At 35.9% G+C, this 16,797-nt stretch overlaps 2 protein-coding genes and 1 long non-coding RNA gene across 8 annotated transcripts; 1 reads left to right on the top strand and 2 right to left on the bottom strand.

Moving 5' to 3' along the window:
• Positions 1 to 790: 790 nt before the first annotated feature.
• LOC106402781 (dolichol-phosphate mannose synthase subunit 3) lies at positions 791 to 1,843 on the bottom strand. 4 transcript variants are annotated; one of them, XM_013843571.3, is made up of 4 exons: positions 1,669 to 1,843; positions 1,298 to 1,408; positions 1,117 to 1,224; positions 791 to 1,026 (listed from the first exon to the last, which is right to left on the bottom strand). In XM_013843571.3, the coding sequence occupies exons 2-4, from the start codon at positions 1,400 to 1,402 to the stop codon at positions 967 to 969; spliced, it is 273 nt and encodes a 90-aa protein (XP_013699025.1). In that variant the 5' UTR covers positions 1,403 to 1,408; positions 1,669 to 1,843; the 3' UTR covers positions 791 to 966. The 4 variants fall into 4 exon arrangements, with proteins under 4 accessions (XP_013699025.1, XP_013699024.1, XP_013699028.1 ...); XM_013843570.3 differs by having other exon boundaries at positions 1,298 to 1,426; positions 1,669 to 1,831; XM_013843574.3 differs by having other exon boundaries at positions 1,648 to 1,818.
• A 1,317-nt stretch (positions 1,844 to 3,160) lies between these two features.
• On the bottom strand, positions 3,161 to 4,579 carry LOC106402784. Its single transcript, XR_001280831.3, has 3 exons — positions 4,118 to 4,579; positions 3,875 to 3,933; positions 3,161 to 3,463 (listed from the first exon to the last, which is right to left on the bottom strand). It is a non-coding gene; the product is annotated as an uncharacterized LOC106402784 (long non-coding RNA).
• A 5,439-nt stretch (positions 4,580 to 10,018) lies between these two features.
• Positions 10,019 to 15,973, top strand: LOC106406237 (serine/threonine-protein phosphatase 7 long form homolog). 3 transcript variants are annotated; one of them, XM_022704753.2, is made up of 13 exons: positions 10,019 to 10,230; positions 10,479 to 10,586; positions 10,673 to 11,430; positions 11,523 to 11,610; positions 11,745 to 12,179; positions 12,263 to 12,413; positions 12,545 to 13,128; positions 13,203 to 13,730; positions 13,854 to 13,988; positions 14,088 to 14,195; positions 14,282 to 14,629; positions 14,681 to 15,454; positions 15,656 to 15,973. In XM_022704753.2, exons 2-12 carry the CDS (start codon positions 10,479 to 10,481, stop codon positions 15,419 to 15,421), a joined length of 3,984 nt encoding a protein of 1,327 aa, XP_022560474.2. In that variant the 5' UTR covers positions 10,019 to 10,230; the 3' UTR covers positions 15,422 to 15,454; positions 15,656 to 15,973. The 3 variants fall into 3 exon arrangements, with proteins under 3 accessions (XP_022560474.2, XP_048617776.1, XP_022560473.2); XM_048761819.1 differs by having other exon boundaries at positions 14,282 to 14,987; positions 15,036 to 15,454; XM_022704752.2 differs by having other exon boundaries at positions 14,282 to 15,454.
• The last annotated feature ends 824 nt before the right edge of the window (positions 15,974 to 16,797 follow it).

Below are 16,797 nucleotides of genomic sequence, written 5' to 3'. Positions count from 1 at the left end.
ACAGAAAAATACTTACATTGCTTTATATCTTTTAATCTTGCTGTGTTCTCTTTGTGGTCCATCTGTCCTCTGAATGTAGCCTACTTGTTATCTAGTCTCTAATATGAACTTTGAAGTTTGAACAATGTTCTGCAGTCTGCTACATTTTTCTTCATTGTTTGATCTCATCACCAATTTCAAAATTTGATCTGTTGGTTCTATGAATATGTTCCAGCAATCCCCAGAATTCTCCATTTATGTCCAGCATCATTATTACAATAACTTCTTCATGTGAGAAAACAAGCTGTTAATATATTTTCTACATATCCTCTCATGCATTTGGAACTTTAGGTTATTGTGCAAGTTGTGTTTATGTTTGTTATGATATATTACTGGAATATATACATGTGTTTACCTTACGCTGTTAGGTTTTTAAATTTCTATCTTTCTCTGTCCAATTCATCCTTTGATAGGCTTCTGTGATATCATAGCATTTATTAAGATGCACTACTTAGCTGTGTATATAACTTGTTTATGTCAAATAATTTTTCTGGCAATTTTGCAAGACTTCTGAGATGTTTCTGTTTCATTGATACTGTTGCATCTGTGTATCATGCCCGTGAAAAAGTGAATGTGTGATATCCATTTGGCTTCTGATATGTTTCTGTTTCACCTGTGCGAGGAGTTCCCATGTGTACTCATTGTGTTGATATATATGTTTTCCTCTCTCTATCTCTCTCATTCAGTTTTCTTCATTTCATCACTGTGCATTCACAGTCTTGGCATCATCACATCAATAGACAAGAACGAATGACAAAAGCAAAAGAAACATGAAATATTATTAGCGCTTGTTTTTGCTTTATGTGCGTTTGCTACTTTCCTCCGGTAACGATCAGGAAACACTGTTTAATTCAATCTTTCAAACGGCACATTCAGGATCTCTTGCCATGACTATTCTAACGTTTGGTCGTTAACAAGCCTATTGTATCAGTCAGATCCGACATCGACCCCTTTGTGCTTGAAGAAGTCCTTGGCCTCGGCAATATCCTGCAAAAAGACCAGATTGTAACTCGGGAATTGAGCTCAAAGAGCAAGACAAGATTTGGCAAAACAAAATGTTGGTCTTAAAGAAAATACATGCTGCAAGAGAAGTGCTTCTTGGGGACAGGTAGGAAACTGCATTAGGCCGAGACCAACCATTAATAGACCATAGCATCCGAGAGATACTACAAAGTAGATGGGTAGCTGTAAAAGAAAAACATTACCAAATCAGAACACAATCCTAGTAGTTTCAAAAGATCAAAGGAGGTTTACTCACCAACCATGTATTATAGCCTGGAGGAATGATTGCAGCCTGCAGAAGACCAATCCAGAAGGCAGAGACTGCCAACAACAGGCTCAAGATCTTCACTATATGCTTCATTTTGTCCTTGAATACATGCAGATACTAATAAATCAATGACATAGTTTAGGTTCACAGTTTCATTAGCTACCACTGCAGATCTCTCAGGGTAACATCATAAACACAAGTTTCAATCTCTAAGATGATCAGATCCTGTCAGAACTGATAAAAAAAAAGGAACTAACTTGTCTCCGTTTCTAGGGACAAAACAGACAAGAAGAACTCAAACTCGGAATTGAGGAGGAAAGGAAGGAATGTAGACTCACAGTTGATAGATGAGATCTTACCTCTAATCGATCAAATCAGATCGAGGGGGTAACAGGCGGATATGCGAATTAATCTAACATACGTGTCGCATGCTCCACAGCTGTATTCCTCCGGTCTAAATATTTTTTTTAATCCGGATTTCGATTCCTCGATTTGATGCGGTTTCAGATCAAATTCGATATCTTTCCCACTTTTTAACTAACCATCAAAATTAGTGCTGTTCGTTTCGTCGCAGCAGCTTCCCGCGGCTGCGTCGGCGGCTGCGTCATGTTCATTTGGTTGTTGTTCGTTTTGCAGACGCAACCGCAACCGCAGACGCAGATGCAACCACACATTGTTGTTCGTTTTGTAGACGCTGACGCTGACGTTGGAAGCAGTTTGGTGTTGTTTGTTTGACAACCGCTTTTAATTTATATTTTAATTTTATAAATTTGTAAAGCTGTATTTTAAATAAATAAAATGTAGTTTAAATATATTTACATCCATAAAAATATTATATTTAATTAGTAATAATTTTTTAGTCAAATATACAAATTTAACAATATTTTTTTATCATAAATTATAAGCTAAATTAAAACAAAAAATATTATATTTAATGTCCAATTAGTTATATATGATATGGTCTATGTAAATTTAATTTTATATAATTTGTGTTATAGTAATTTGTTAATTCATATTTAACATATAAAAGAATTTTTATGTGCACTGATATTTTTCATGTAAACTATTTATCGTATATCAATAGAAATATGCTAAAAATTTAAGTGCAAATTAATAATTTGCAGAGTGCAAATGATGTGGGAAGAGTTTGATCTTATACACAGGAAGATGCAGAGAGAGACATCGAAAGAAGTCATGATCTTATACAGTGGAGAAAACATTTTATTTTATAAATTATTATGTCAATCCGATCTTAATACTCCTCAGTGGTCCACAGGGGGGAATCCAGATTCGTAATTTAGTGGGTGCACTAATATTAATTTAATAATATATTAAATAATATATTAAAATATTATATTAATTAAAATATAAAGTAAATATTTATTAAATTTAATACCATAAAATATTTTCAACATTACTTTTCATCAGTTTTCCACTATTGTATTTACAATATTCAAATTTATTTTAATAAAAATAGAATAGATAATCATTAATTTTTTGTATATTTACAAGAGAATATCTGTTCATATAAAAATGTTTTTTTCTGCAATGTTTTACTACAAAATAAGAAGTTTGTTTAAAAATAAGATATTTTGTTATTTTTAGAATTTAATGGTAAACTAGTAATTAAAAATATACAATTCAAAATTTACGTATGTAGTTTTGGAGTTTAAATTATTTTTATTTACTTAAATAGGCTAAGTTTTTTTATTGTTAGAAACTTTTAATAGATAAAGATTTTAAAACAAAAATGTCTTTTAAATCCAAGATTTATTGATTTCTTAAATCGAGTGAATTATGTTTATATTGTTAAATACATTTGATATGTTTTGTTTCTTTCTAGAGTTTATCTATTTTTGTGGGTGCATGTTATAAATTATTATGGGTGCACATACAAAAATTTGTACAAAAATACATTAATTTTCAAACAAATTATGGGTGCACAGGCACCCCCTTCCCACATCCTAGCTTCGCCCCTGGTGATCCATATAAAACTTGCGTTGTTGATATCACCAAAGCTCACTCCCCACCCAAGAAACTGCAACAGCTAAAATGCCTTGGGTTATCAACTTGAATCCCGTCCAATTCCCTCTTGAACCTGTCGTTGGAGCTCGCATAGATCATCTTGCTTCTCACCTTATCTGTGTCAGGGCACTTGGCAAAGAAAAAATAAAGAAGTTTTCATCAGCAATGCTAGTTATATCAATCTTTGTAAGCTGAAAAAACGTATCAGCAATGCTTATTCACAACTAAAAAGGGTTATGTTTTAATCAAGAGCAAGTCTGTAGTCACACAAACCCTGATGCTACTAACATGTGTGCTATAAAATCCATTAAAAAAATACATAAAATTGATAACACATAAGATCTTACAACTCCATAAGGCACCACCTGATGATCTTGATTACAACATAAGCCATTATACACAGACACGGATATTCTAACAATCAAAGTGAAGCTGAAGCTATGATCCTATGTGTTTTCAAAGCTGAATTCCATTAAAACAACAAGCTGCAAACAACAACAAAGCTGGATATTCTGAACAGAGAACTAAGAGAAAACATACCTGGAGTTGTTATTCCTAAGAGTTTTGGCGTTTCCAAATGCTTCAAGAACTGGATTTGACTGTATACAAACAACAAAATCGAAAGCAAACCCATCAAAAATCGAATCTTTAACTCTTACATCTTACTACAAACATCACAAAATCGCAAAACAGAGAAACCCATCAAGCATCTGAATCGCAAATACATCTGAATAGCAAATACGAACTCATCAGACATCTGAATACAAAGAAGAGGAACCTTACAGAGTGAGAGATGAAGCTTTCGAGAGCTTGAGAGACGAAGCTTGAGAGAAGAAGCTTGAGACGAGGTGAGATGAGATGAGCTTGAGACGAGGTGAGTTGAGCTTGGAGATGGGTAGATCGAGAGAGTTTGAGATGTCTGAGATTGAGAGAGAGAGAGCTCGGAGATGACGGAAAAAAACTGATTAATAAGTGGAAAAACTGTACACTTCTTTCTCTTGAGTTGGTTGGAGGAAAAGAAACTGCTTTTTCGATGTAATTTAAATATTTCGAAGAGAATTCACAGTCCTGTAGAGATTAATTAACGTTTTGGAGGAGATTCAAGTTTATTGCCTTTAAAACTATTCACCATAGGTTAGAGCAACAATCATTCTTTCAAGCTTGAATCAAGTGAAATTGCTCAAGGGATGATATGATCATATTGATATGTAAGAGCACATGGTTCACATGAGATATGATGACATACAATATTATCAATAGCAATCAACCCTCCATTATTCTTTGAACCTTTGAAGTAACTTATGTGCATTTTCCCAACATTTTTTTTGAATTCATCTGTAAAAAAATTTCTCATATTTTTCTTGGTTGCTCCAACCAAATTCTTCATTATTAGTAGGATTCACATTGTCCTTACAAATATTTGAATTATTCAATTTACTACAGAGATAATTTAAAGTTGTAACTCAAACATCTATACATATTGCTACTCAAACATTAATTCAATAAATTAGAAGTAATTCATAATTGGTTACATTTATGAGTTATAACTCTTAACTCACCTTGATCAAGTTTAACTCATGTTACCAATCAAAATCTATAATCTACAAAATTTTGAGTTTTACATTCAACACTACGTAGAGACCCACGCAGAAGCGTTGGGTGAACATGTATGAAAAATTAAAATTTTATTTTCATTTTAGTTCATTATTTCTATTAGACCATTATATACAAAATGTACAATATGCAAATTTTAATCATATACATTTATTACATATAGAATAACTTGGGTTATGAATTATATTGGGTAGTGCAATATGGTTAGTTATCTCATATTGGAATTTTGACATAACCCTTTGTTCTTATACTCTTTGGTAAGTTCATTTTCGAAAGGTGACCTGCAATTTCAATGACATAACCCTTTGTTCTTATACTCTTTGTTTGTGTAATAGCTAAGTGATGGTGATTGTCTAGAAGAGAGTCATGAGGATGAAGAAAGATTCCATACACAGTTGCATAATAAGGCGAGTTATATTTGGATTACATTTATTCAATGCATCTATAAAAGCTTACTTCCTTGGAATCCAAGTCTGTGGTCTGAACTTATTTTACAAACCCACTGCAGGTGTATGATACTTGGTGAAAACATGAACACGTCTCCCCCAGCCACAAGCTGCAGAATGCTTGATAAACACAAGAGCAAAGATAGCATATTGACACCATCTCCAACCTTTTTACATATTTCCTGCAACAACGTACACCCAAGACACCAGCTTTAAGATCAGATATGAATACTACAAACCATCAATCCTAAACAAACGCTTAAAGCTGATTTCAAAAGCAAAAGCAAGACTAAAGATGGCATATCAAAAAAGCTCTAATTAACACCTTTGATTCTCTAAAAAAAAAGTTAAGCCAGGTCTGTCTTACTCTACCACTAACGATCAATGCCAAACCATGATTTCCTTTAGATGATCGAAACCAGATAGTCGAAACTCATCTCAACGCAAGAGAAAAACAACAGGTTTGGAAAAAACCTCTAACCTTTAAAACGAATTGTAACGGCCCGATCCCCCGGCGCCCGACCGGGGTTATCGAAAGGGCGTTATGGACACGTGTCTACTCATTTAGACAACCTTACGTGTCCCGTTACTGGTCCCAAGATTCGACGGACGCATAACCTTCTTTGAAATACCGTCACACCCACACCCATATACTTCTACTTACAGTCCTGCGCACAGGAAAATGGAAGGGAGGGATGAACAACAAGTCACTCAGTGAAGTGCCTCTAGACCAGTCTGCTCGCATGACACTCTATACTACTCTATGCGGGAATTATGACTGACTAGCAACTACAATCAGTTAATGCAACTTAACATTTCATACCATCATCATTACCAATCATTCACAATTCTCTACATTTCTAGCAACCTAACAATCAACCAGTACAATGATCTCACTCATTGCCCCACACATCAAACCATAGACTTAACCGACTCGACATACAAGAATGCCTCCACCTTATGACACCTTTAACACCCAATTTCGCCTCTCGCGGTTGGCACACTTTTTATATCCCGCCTCTCGCGGCTGGCTCTTCTTTCTTGCCCCGTAGGTAGTTCTCGCTAGACCACTACCCCATATTTTCTGTGGGTGCCCCAACGGGACACTACCCCACAGTTCCTATAGGTGCCTAGCGTAGAGTTATTACCCCGCGGCTTATATAACGTAGACTCTAGACGCCCACCCGTTCTCGGTGGCCCAAACAGGACTTCAAACAGGTTCATTGACACGTTCACCTTCTCATTCACCTTCTCATTCTCATTCTCTTTCACTTTCACATTCACTTAGACTCTTACTCATACACGTTCACTAGACGCCACCCGTTATCGGTGTCTCACACAATACACATCGCATTCAAGTTCTACTTACAGTAACATTAACAATCAATACTCATCAATCATCTTAGCATTCGCTTCTTCTAGCATCCTAGCTTTATTCACAATCAATCCATGGGACTACACATCCAATCATACAAGCATCATTCATCAACCAATCATCATCACAACAACATTAACCAGTTCATTAAGTCTCATTTATCAGTATGAGTGTTCTTATGCATCATGATCCATTCATCTATCATCCTAACAATAACATGTTCTATCAACCTAGCTCTCAAACATGTATTACTCAATCCTAACTCCAACATAAAGGAGTATACAGGATCATGGGAGAAGATTGGGTTCAAGACACTCCACCTTAGCCTAGATCTGGATCCGGATCTGGAAACAAGAGAGAAGGGAGAGGAGATCTGAACAGATCTGGAACAAGGAAACAAGAGAGCTGCGAGATCTGACCACCACCACCAATCAGCTGCAACAACCACCACCACCACCAATCAGCTGCAACAACCACCACCACCACCACACGGCACCGGCGAGGAGGAGGGAGAGAGGAGAGAGAAGAGAGAGACGGCGCAGGGGAGAGAGAGCTCGGCGGCTAGGGTTTTCGGTTTCCGGGAATTCTCTGCAGAGCTTCGCTTCAGTTTCTGAATGAGACAAAAGAATGGGCTGCAACTCTTTTTATAGGAAAAGGTGAAGGAAGCCCTAGGTTTTTGTCAAATGGGCCGTAGAGAAGCTCATTCTTTTATGAAAATTTTAGGGCCAGAAACCGGACCGTTACACGAATCATCTCAACTTCTCTTTATTCAAGCTCTTCTTAGCCGCGTCCATAACCTTCTAAAGATACCCTTCAATCGGAACGGCGGGCTCCAAGTTCCAACGCTGCCATCTTAAGCTTCTCTGACAACGCCTCAATCGCCACTTTCTTCATATTTAAAAGCATAGTCTCTGCCGCACGCTTTCTCTATGTTCTCCTGTTCTCCTTCGCGAGCCTTTGACTCTGAAAGAACAATTTCAGGTCACCAGCTCCAAAGTCCATAACGATTGAAATGATGTTTGATAAACACAAAGATTTAGGTTTTTGACTTTGACTCTGAAAGAACAATTTCATAAACTATGTCGTTGTTTGAGTCAAAATATGTGTATTCCTTTAATTAAATAAACTGTTATATAAGTAGATACCAAAGACATATATTGTAATTTTTTTAGCAAGTGAAGGTCCACTAAAAATAGAAACTGAAAATGACCGTGGTGATGCCATGTTAGCTAAAACGGTAAACCTCTAAATCCCCCAATATATTAATTGAGAATCATTTAAAAAGTTGTAACCTTAAGGTTTTACTAATTAAAAAAAGATCTCGCTTAGATGTCACTTAATTAGGATGTCAATTTAGTTTACGTGGCAGCTTAAGAATCAATTGAAAAAAAATGTTGGTCCAAATCTAATTATTACGGAACATTATATTAACCCAAAATATAAAAAACGTATATTTTTTCCTTAAATAAAAACTACGGAATTACCTAATATGATTAACATATATATGACAATTAATGACTAAATAATAAAGATTTGATAACTATTTTTGCATCCTTCTTCATTTCTTTTTAATTTTATATTATTAAAAAAAGATTAAACAATCACATTAACCGTATAATAAAAAAATAGTTGTTTTCTTATATGTTATATTTTGAATTTTTTAAATGACTTTAAATTACAAAAATTTGGAAACCTTATATGTTATATTTTGAATTTTTTTAAATGATTTTAAATTACAAAAATGAGGAAACCTTATATGTTATATTTTTCCTTAGATGTTAGATTTTTTCTTATATGTTATATTTTGAATTTTTTAAACGATTTTAAATTAAAAAAATATAAGTTTTCCTTAAGCATACGACTAAAAGCATTAAAATAACATGTATCAATTCGATGGATGATTTGAAACCTTTCAAAACCATATGGAAGATAAAAGTCAAAAGAATTTAACTGTGGAAACAATACTGCTCACTTTTTTCAAGAATGCGTTCGGTGAAAAAAATGTTTTTGTGTCATAATTTATTTAATGACCAATCCGATCAATCCATGATATATTAATTATAGTTTAGTTCCACAATTTTTAATTAAAATTGATCCGGTCCATCGAAAAGAAATTATATAATAACAACAAAAAACATTATATATGTATAAATAAAATGATCAAATATATTAAAAATTATCGATAATATATATAAATAAACTCACCATGCGCAAGGCGCATGTCTTATCCTAGTAAAATCTTATTATATAAAGTTTAGTTCTCCAAAGTTGTTAATTAACATAATTATAACACATGACACTTAAAATTTAAGATGGTGATATGTGTTAAACTATTTTATAACTAATATTATTTTCTATATAAAATTTCCTTTTCTAAAATCCTAAACAAAAAATATTTTTAAAATAATTGATTTAATACTAATTTTCCTTTCCTAAAATCCTAAATAAAGGTTAATTGTAACATGTTATGTGATTGTAATTTTTCCTTTTAAAATTCTGACATATGTTAAAATATCTCATGATTAGTAAAAATATATATAATAAGATAGTAAAAATCGTTTTTTAAAAACAAAATATTTTAAATATTATTTAATATTATTTTTTCTAAGATTGTTTGTTTCTAAAATTAGTTAATACTAATTTTCCTTTTCTAAAATCCTAAAGATTTAATTATTTGATAGTATGTGTCCTTTTCTAAAATCTTAAACATAAGAAAATTAGTTCTTTTTATTTTAGAAAAATCTTATATGTTTTTATAATTAAAATTAATTAGTTTTTACATGCATTTGGCGTTGTTATTGATTTGATTGGCTTGATACAATTTTAAATCTTTTTGTATTTTCTTCTACTTTCTTTTTTTGAATTAGGTTCGATTTAGATATTAAAGTATGGATATTTTGTCTAAGCCTAGGTACAAGGTAGCTAATAACTCGCATATGCACATTGGTTATTAAAATATAAAATGAATCAAAACTTACGTAACAAACAAATTCTTATTCATAAAATAAGTCTCACACATAATATATCTAAAAAGTCATAAAATTATAATTAAAAAATCTATTTTTTTAATGTTTTCATAAATTAAAATATCAAGCAGGACCTGTGCAACACACAGGCCGTATCTAATAAATATAATTTTTTTAAGAATGGTTGGTCTTTAAAGTTGCTTCTCTTTTAATAACGAAGGGATGTTATCAGTTTTCGTTTTGGGCCGAGAATGTATTTAGTGGCTAACGAAAGTGTTCTAATCGAAACGGCGTCGTAATAAGAAAAGATTAGATCCTCGGAGCGACCTAGAAGGATTACAAGTGGTAAAGCGTTTCGGGGAAGAAGCCGAAAACTTCTGTCGGATCTGGAAGCTCTCTTCTTCTTCCTCTCCTCTGTTTTTTCAAACGTCGTTTTTTTTGTGTGGTTTTCCCGTTACTGCTTCTCTGTTGTTGATTCACAGACGCTTCTCCCCGGTACGGCCTCTAACTCTAATCACAAACACTTTGGTTTTTTGTCTCTTTGTGGTTACTGTTTCTTGTTTCAGTTCTTCGTGTCTGTGCATATGAGTAATTAGCATGATTTTCCTCGGTATTATCTTTCAAGTTAGTTCATCGCAGCTTTGGGTTTGTTGTGTTGATAGGGACTGTTCATAAAGATAGTTCCTTTATGTTGTATACTAATAATGATCATTGTATTGCTGTTATGTGCTATATATATGTAGATGGAGGTGCAGAGTCTAATAAGCTTTGATTTGGACCCTGGTCCTGTTGATCAGTCTGTATTGGTGTGGCAACATGAGCATAGATCAGCTGCTATTTGGGAAGATGAGGTGTATTGTAGTTTTTACTCATTTATCTCTTCTTTTTTTTTTCTTGTCTAGCTTATAAAAATACTGAGCCTTTCCTTCGCTTTCAGGTTCCTCCTCGTGAACTGACATGTCGGCACAAATTATTAGGCATGCGAGATTGGCCTCTGGAGCCTCTTGTGTGTCGGAAGTTGATCGAGTTTGGGCTGTACGGAGTGTACAAGGTTGCGTTTATACAGCTTGATTATGCTCTGATAACAGCTCTGGTGGAGAGATGGAGACCCGAGACGCATACCTTCCATCTTCCTGCTGGAGAGATCACAGTGACTTTACAAGACGTGAATATACTCTTGGGTCTCCGTGTTGATGGACCTGCGGTTACCGGTAGCACGAAAAACAACTGGGCCGATCTATGTGAGGACCTGTTGGGTCTCAGACCAGGCCCTGGAGATCTACATGGTTCTCATGTGTCCTTAGCATGGCTGCGTGATAATTTCCGGAATCTTCCTGCTGATCCTGACGACGAGACGCTGAAGTGTCACACTAGGGCTTTTATATTAGCTTTGATGAGTGGGTTTCTTTACGGGGATAAGTCTAAACATGACGTGGCTTTGACGTTTCTCCCTCTTCTAAGGGACTTTGATGAAGTGGCTAAACTTAGCTGGGGTAGTGCAACGCTAGCACTTCTCTACAGAGAGCTGTGTCGGGCGAGCAAGAGGACTGTTTCCACCATTTGTGGTCCTCTTGTTCTGCTTCAGTTATGGGCGTGGGAACGGCTGCATGTTGGCCGTCCAGGAAGACTTAAAGATGTCGGCGCTTCGTATATGGATGGCATAGATGGTGCTTTGCCAGATCCATTAGGCTGTAGGTAAAATTGACATGTACTTCACTGTGTTCAGTTTTGCTCTTACAAATTTAATTTCATTAGTGGTTTCGCTTATACAACTGCTTGAAAACTAGGTGGAGAGCTTCTCTGAGTCATAAAGAGAATCCTCGTGGAGGACTAGACTTTTACAGAGATCAATTTGACCAGCAGAAAGATGAGCAGGTATGAAACTGATCTTTTACAGCACTTTAAGCTATGTTAATGTAATGATACACATAAGGCAAACTGATAATGTTTATCAAAAGATCTCTGATGCGGTTGTTGATGTAAGATTTTCTTTAATAATGTGAATGTAGGTCATATGGCAGCCTTACACTCAAGATCTTCTAGCAAAGCTTCCTCTTATATGTCTTAGCGGTCAGAACATATGGCGAACCGTGGCACCTTTAATTTGTTTTGATGTTGTTGAGTGGCACCGTCCTGATCGGGTGCTTAGACAGTTTGGTCTTCACCAAACAGTTCCAGCACCTTGTGATAACGAAAAGGCTCTTCATTCTATTGACAAAAGAGGCAAATCAGTATATGATTGGTCAGCACGTCATAGCCGACACATTGGATTGTGGGAAGCACGTGAGTCATCTGTTGCTTTCGGTGAGCCAGAGTGTAGACCAATGGACTATAACGATCCTTATATGGAGTGGTACCGCAAAATTACTAGAAGGATCATTAGTCCTATGAACGAGAGGCGCCCTGGGCAATTTCTACCCACTGGTTTTGCTTTCCAAGTGCTTGTAAGTTGTAATGATCAGCTTCATTAGATTCTAAAGTTTTTTCTCCTTGCTTTATACTCATTAGCCAATATATATAATTCCAGGTTCAGAGAGTTGCAGCCATTCATGCTCGATCTAAGTCTTCGCTTGAAGAGGAACTTACTGTTGACACCGCGAGGCAAACGTTACAAGATATTGTTGATATGTGTGCAGGCGCCCTTCAACTCAACGCGCCTTTAGGCTCATTGTCTAATGGTAGGTTTCTGCAAGAACTATTAGAATAATGTTTAGGCTACAATTCGTTTTCTTAGTGACTTGGTGATGTGTTCTTTAACTAGTTTTGTGGGGACTTATCTTTTTTAAATTTGGTACTATCTTTATTATAGGCTCTGTGTCTCAAGCTCCAAGTTCAGGACCATTTCCGATGTCATCTCAACCTACACGTACAATGATGTCGCAAAAGCCACTGTCTAGCGATATGGTTTGCTTGCCTTTGAATGAAATGGAAATAGATGATGGTCTCTTAGCCGAACCTTCTGAAGGGATCACACCTGTTCAGGATATAGGATGTGAGCAGTCTTTACCATCAGTATCCCAGAAGCCTCTTTTCTGGCCTACGGGAGGCAAGCTTACTTTCAGTTGGATTTGTGATGTAATGTTGGGCTTTGATTGGTCATCGAGGAATCTCCCAGCTTGTGAATTCTCAAACGTTCTGCCTTTTAACGTCCTGGATGAGCTGATTCTCTCTGCCTCCAAGATCCTGAGAAAAGAGCCAAACTGCGTTAGGATAGACAGTGACAAAGCAAAGGTGGTTGTGGTGGGAGATCTTCATGGGCAGCTACATGATTTGCTGTTCCTTATGCAGGATGCAGGGTTCCCAAATGGTGATCAGTTCTATGTGTTCAATGGGAACTATGTGGACAATGGAGCATGGGGTTTGGAAACCTTCTTACTTCTTTTATCATGGAAGGTAAGGTTATATCATCCTTCAACTTCTATTAAATTAGACCACATTTTTGATTGATATTTGTGATTTTCTGCTAGGTGTTTCTACCGGATAGAGTGTTTGTTCTGCGTGGCAGTCACGAGAGCGAGAGTTGTACATCATTGTATGGATTCAAAAATGAAGTATTAACCAAGTATGGAGATAAAGGAGCAATTGTCTACAAAAAATGCTTGGAATGCTTCCAGTTACTCCCTTTGGCATCTGTGATTGGTGGGAAGGTATTTACAGCTCATGGAGGTCTTTTCCGTGATGTACCAAGCTTTCTCTCTGATAAACAAGAACGAAGCAGGAAACGCAAGCGAGCTCAGAAAAATCAAGAGGATAACAGTGTTCTTGAGACTGATAGTAGATCTGAGTCCTTGCTTCTTGGCTCGTTGAAGGATTTATTTAAAGTCAAAAGGCGTGTTATCAATCCTTCTGCTGAAGGTTCAAACCTGATTCCTGGTGACATTCTTTGGTCAGATCCATCAACCGATAACGGCCTCTTTCTTAACAAAGAGAGTGGCATCGGTTTGCTGTGGGGTCCTGATTGCACTGCAAAGTTCCTGCAAGACAATGATCTTAAGGTTAGATCAATCAGTTTCTGTTAAAACTCAGTCCTCAAAAACATCGCACTTAGAAGCTTTGAGAATTTGATTGAAGAAACTGTTACTTTTTCAGCATCATGATGCGATTTCTTTTTATGGCAGTTGATCATCAGAGGCAAGGAAGCCCCTCACAAAAGGGCACAACGAGATGGTCTTCCATCAATGATTGAAGGGTTTTCAAAAGACCATGAAGGGCTTATAACTTTGTTCAGTGCTCCTGATCATCCTCAGTTTCAGGTATGCTTTATTGGATTTTTGAATGTGATATTTTCAACCTGTAGTAAGCTCTAGCGATTCAACAAATGGTTATGTGAGTATTTGTTGTCTTGTATGCAGGATACAGAGGAGAGACACAACAACAAAGGTGCCTACATAATCTTGCAAACTCCCTACTGTGAGGAGCCTGAAATTCATGTGTTTGAAGCAGTATCTCCGAGACCAAAGGTACTTCTACAGCTAATGACGAGATTCCTAACTTTTGATCTCTCTTTAGTTTATTCTTGATTTGTTCTGAGTTCTGACATCCGCAGGCTGAGGCGTACTATAGAGGCCTGATTCATTCAACTGGAACTTTAGTACACAACAATACTAATTCTGTAGCTGTTGATTCACCATTCTCAGCGCCTGATGACAAAGACAGTTTATTATCATCTGAGAATGTAGAAGATAAGTCCATGGATCTTTCTGAGTCGATGGAAGTTGATGAAGTTACAACTTTTGGAACTCTAGTATCTGATGATAAAGATATGGTTGATTCTTCAGAGCAGACTAAAGATTTTTCCAAAGAACATGACCGTTCTGAGACTGCAGAGATTAGTACAGATTTATTCGATGCAGCCGGCAAACCGGAATCTAGACCTCCTAACGTTATTGACAAGGAACCGCCACTAGCTTGTGATCTTCATGTGCTTGATTCTGGGAAGTCCATAGAATCCTGGACAGAGAAGGCAGCAGATGAACTAATGGCAGTTGATGAAATTGCTGGCGTGTCTGAATCCACAACTGGAGAAGAAAATGATGTAGAAGCCTCCAACTCTACTAAGATCTCGGAAGAGAGAGCAGAAAAAGAGAGAACTAGCGACTCTCTTGAGTTTTCAAATAACGTAAGCGAAGAAGAGGCTCCAAGAGTAAATGACTGCAGCACCACTGGTGACGCAGCAGTGGAATTAGAAATCACATATGATGAGAAACCAGAAAGTGCAGTAACTGAAGTCACAGGGAACGATATAGCCACCGATGGTGCTGAGAAGACTGCACTTTCAGCCAGGAAACTCAGTTATTCAGAACCCCTTGAAGATATGGTTGATTTTAATATGGAAGACATAGCCACCGATGGTGCTAATAATGATCCGGGGTCTGTGAATGGTGGGCTCAACACAGACTGTACCAGTTTATCCAAATGTCTAACCAGCAAATCAAGTGGGTCTGAGCCAGCGGTGGATCATGATAACCTTACAAAACCTTCTCGTGACAAGGATCATGAGGAGCCTGCAGACAAGCCAGAGAGAGTAGTCAAACTGGTTACCTATTCTAAGCGCAAGTCATCTGACAAAAAACAACTTATTGATTCTAGTGAAGATCCTCAGCAGAAGATCAACGAGGCTGTTGATTATAAGACCAAGACTGTTCTTGACAAGTCACACTCGGTTCCAAGAGATATGGACTCCTGAAGTCTCGTTCAGCTGGTCTTCTTCCCAATACAGGTAAATCCAATCTCTATTTTAAACCTACAAGACACTCTTACAGCGGTGTTAATGTCTGTTTTTCACTTTTGGCGGTTCTGTTTGATTTGATTTAGTGAGTCTGGTTGTTACTTATGGTTAACAGGCTCTGCAACATTTTATTACCAACACAGGTGTACGCCATGACATTTTTGTCTCACATGTCTTGAGTTCCTTTTGCAGATGATCAGCAGCTAAATCTCTTCAGGATGTTTTCTCAAAGACAATGTACAGTGGCCATAGTAGCCTAGCTTTTCAAATCCATCTTAACTGGATCCGCTTTGCTAATTTCAGTTTAGATGTTAAGAGAGTTTGATTAGTCGGTAGGATGGTGATATGTGTACACCTGATATCTTTTCTCGAATTTAGCTTTCTCAGTTAAAATGTAATTTCTTTTTATATTTAAGAAATAAGCTGTGTTTATCATTTGTTGCAGACTCTGAGCTGGAACCGGATTATTCTTCTTTTTCTTTTAAATTACATGAATGTTAACTCATCTTATACTCAACCCAAACGTGGTGGTCCAAGGGGATTTAAAACTTAAACTCGCTACAATCTCATATTTGACAGTGATGGATTATGTGATCGCATGTTTATAATGTATTAACAGTGACAATAGAAGCATTACAGTATCAGGAAACATAAGACCAAGAGGAGTTTGCAAGCTTCAGTCTAAAACAAACAAATAAAGATGAAAAGGAATGGGTACAAGGGACTTTTATGTTTTGCCTTCTGATGATTCTTTCATTTTGTGCGCAGCCAGCTTCCCACTTCTCTTTTCCTTATGGTGCTATACCATGAAGAAGATTGTTGTAATTGGTTCAGTGAAAGTTAAAAAGTCAATGAGAATCATATTTTAGTAGACTTCCTACTAGTAGACTTCTAATGTTTTAAAATAGCTTTTTCTGTAAAATATTTCAAAATAGTGTTTTAACCTAAAATAGTAGCAAACCAAAACACATAGATTTTGTATCTATAAATTTAGTTTTATATAAACAAAATATACATATTTAAATGAATAGATGTAAATCTTACATTTTTGGGAAAATGATTTAAAAAATTTGAAAGAAAATACCTAAAAAATAAGATAAAATTATGAGAAAAATATAAGAAAAAAATTAAAATCATATTTGCGTAGACTTCTGAAGCTTGCTTAAAAGTTAAAGTTAGTAGACTTCATTTGCAGTGTACTCAATCCGAAAAAAAAATAGATTTGAAAAATATATACATTAAAAACATGAAAATAACTTTAAATCTAAAAACTTTATAAAATATAATTTGTAAGATAAGATAGTAGTAAATTATAGACATAGAGTTTGAATATG

This window comes from Brassica napus, chromosome C6, assembly GCF_020379485.1.
Source record: "Brassica napus cultivar Da-Ae chromosome C6, Da-Ae, whole genome shotgun sequence".
In the NCBI taxonomy this organism is placed as follows: Eukaryota; Viridiplantae; Streptophyta; class Magnoliopsida; order Brassicales; family Brassicaceae; genus Brassica; species Brassica napus.
The sequence above is the reverse complement of the archived record's forward strand: the minus strand, read 5'-3'. Positions and strand labels throughout refer to the sequence as shown.

What these genes read in the sequence shown, in the direction of transcription:
- LOC106402781 (XM_013843571.3), bottom strand. Translation starts at nt 1,402, where the DNA reads ATGAAGCATATAGTGAAGATCTTGAGCCTGTTGTTGGCAGTCTCTGCC. An exon ending in CAGGCTATAATACATGGTTG is followed by an intron (nt 1,225 to 1,297) that starts GTGAGTAAACCT and finishes TTTCTTTTACAG; the next exon opens with CTACCCATCTACTTTGTAGT. An exon ending in AAGCACTTCTCTTGCAGCAT is followed by an intron (nt 1,027 to 1,116) that starts GTATTTTCTTTA and finishes GTCTTTTTGCAG; the next exon opens with GATATTGCCGAGGCCAAGGA.
- LOC106406237 (XM_022704752.2), top strand. Translation starts at nt 10,479, where the DNA reads ATGGAGGTGCAGAGTCTAATAAGCTTTGATTTGGACCCTGGTCCTGTT. An exon ending in CCAGATCCATTAGGCTGTAG is followed by an intron (nt 11,431 to 11,522) that starts GTAAAATTGACA and finishes CTTGAAAACTAG; the next exon opens with GTGGAGAGCTTCTCTGAGTC. An exon ending in ACCAGCAGAAAGATGAGCAG is followed by an intron (nt 11,611 to 11,744) that starts GTATGAAACTGA and finishes ATGTGAATGTAG; the next exon opens with GTCATATGGCAGCCTTACAC.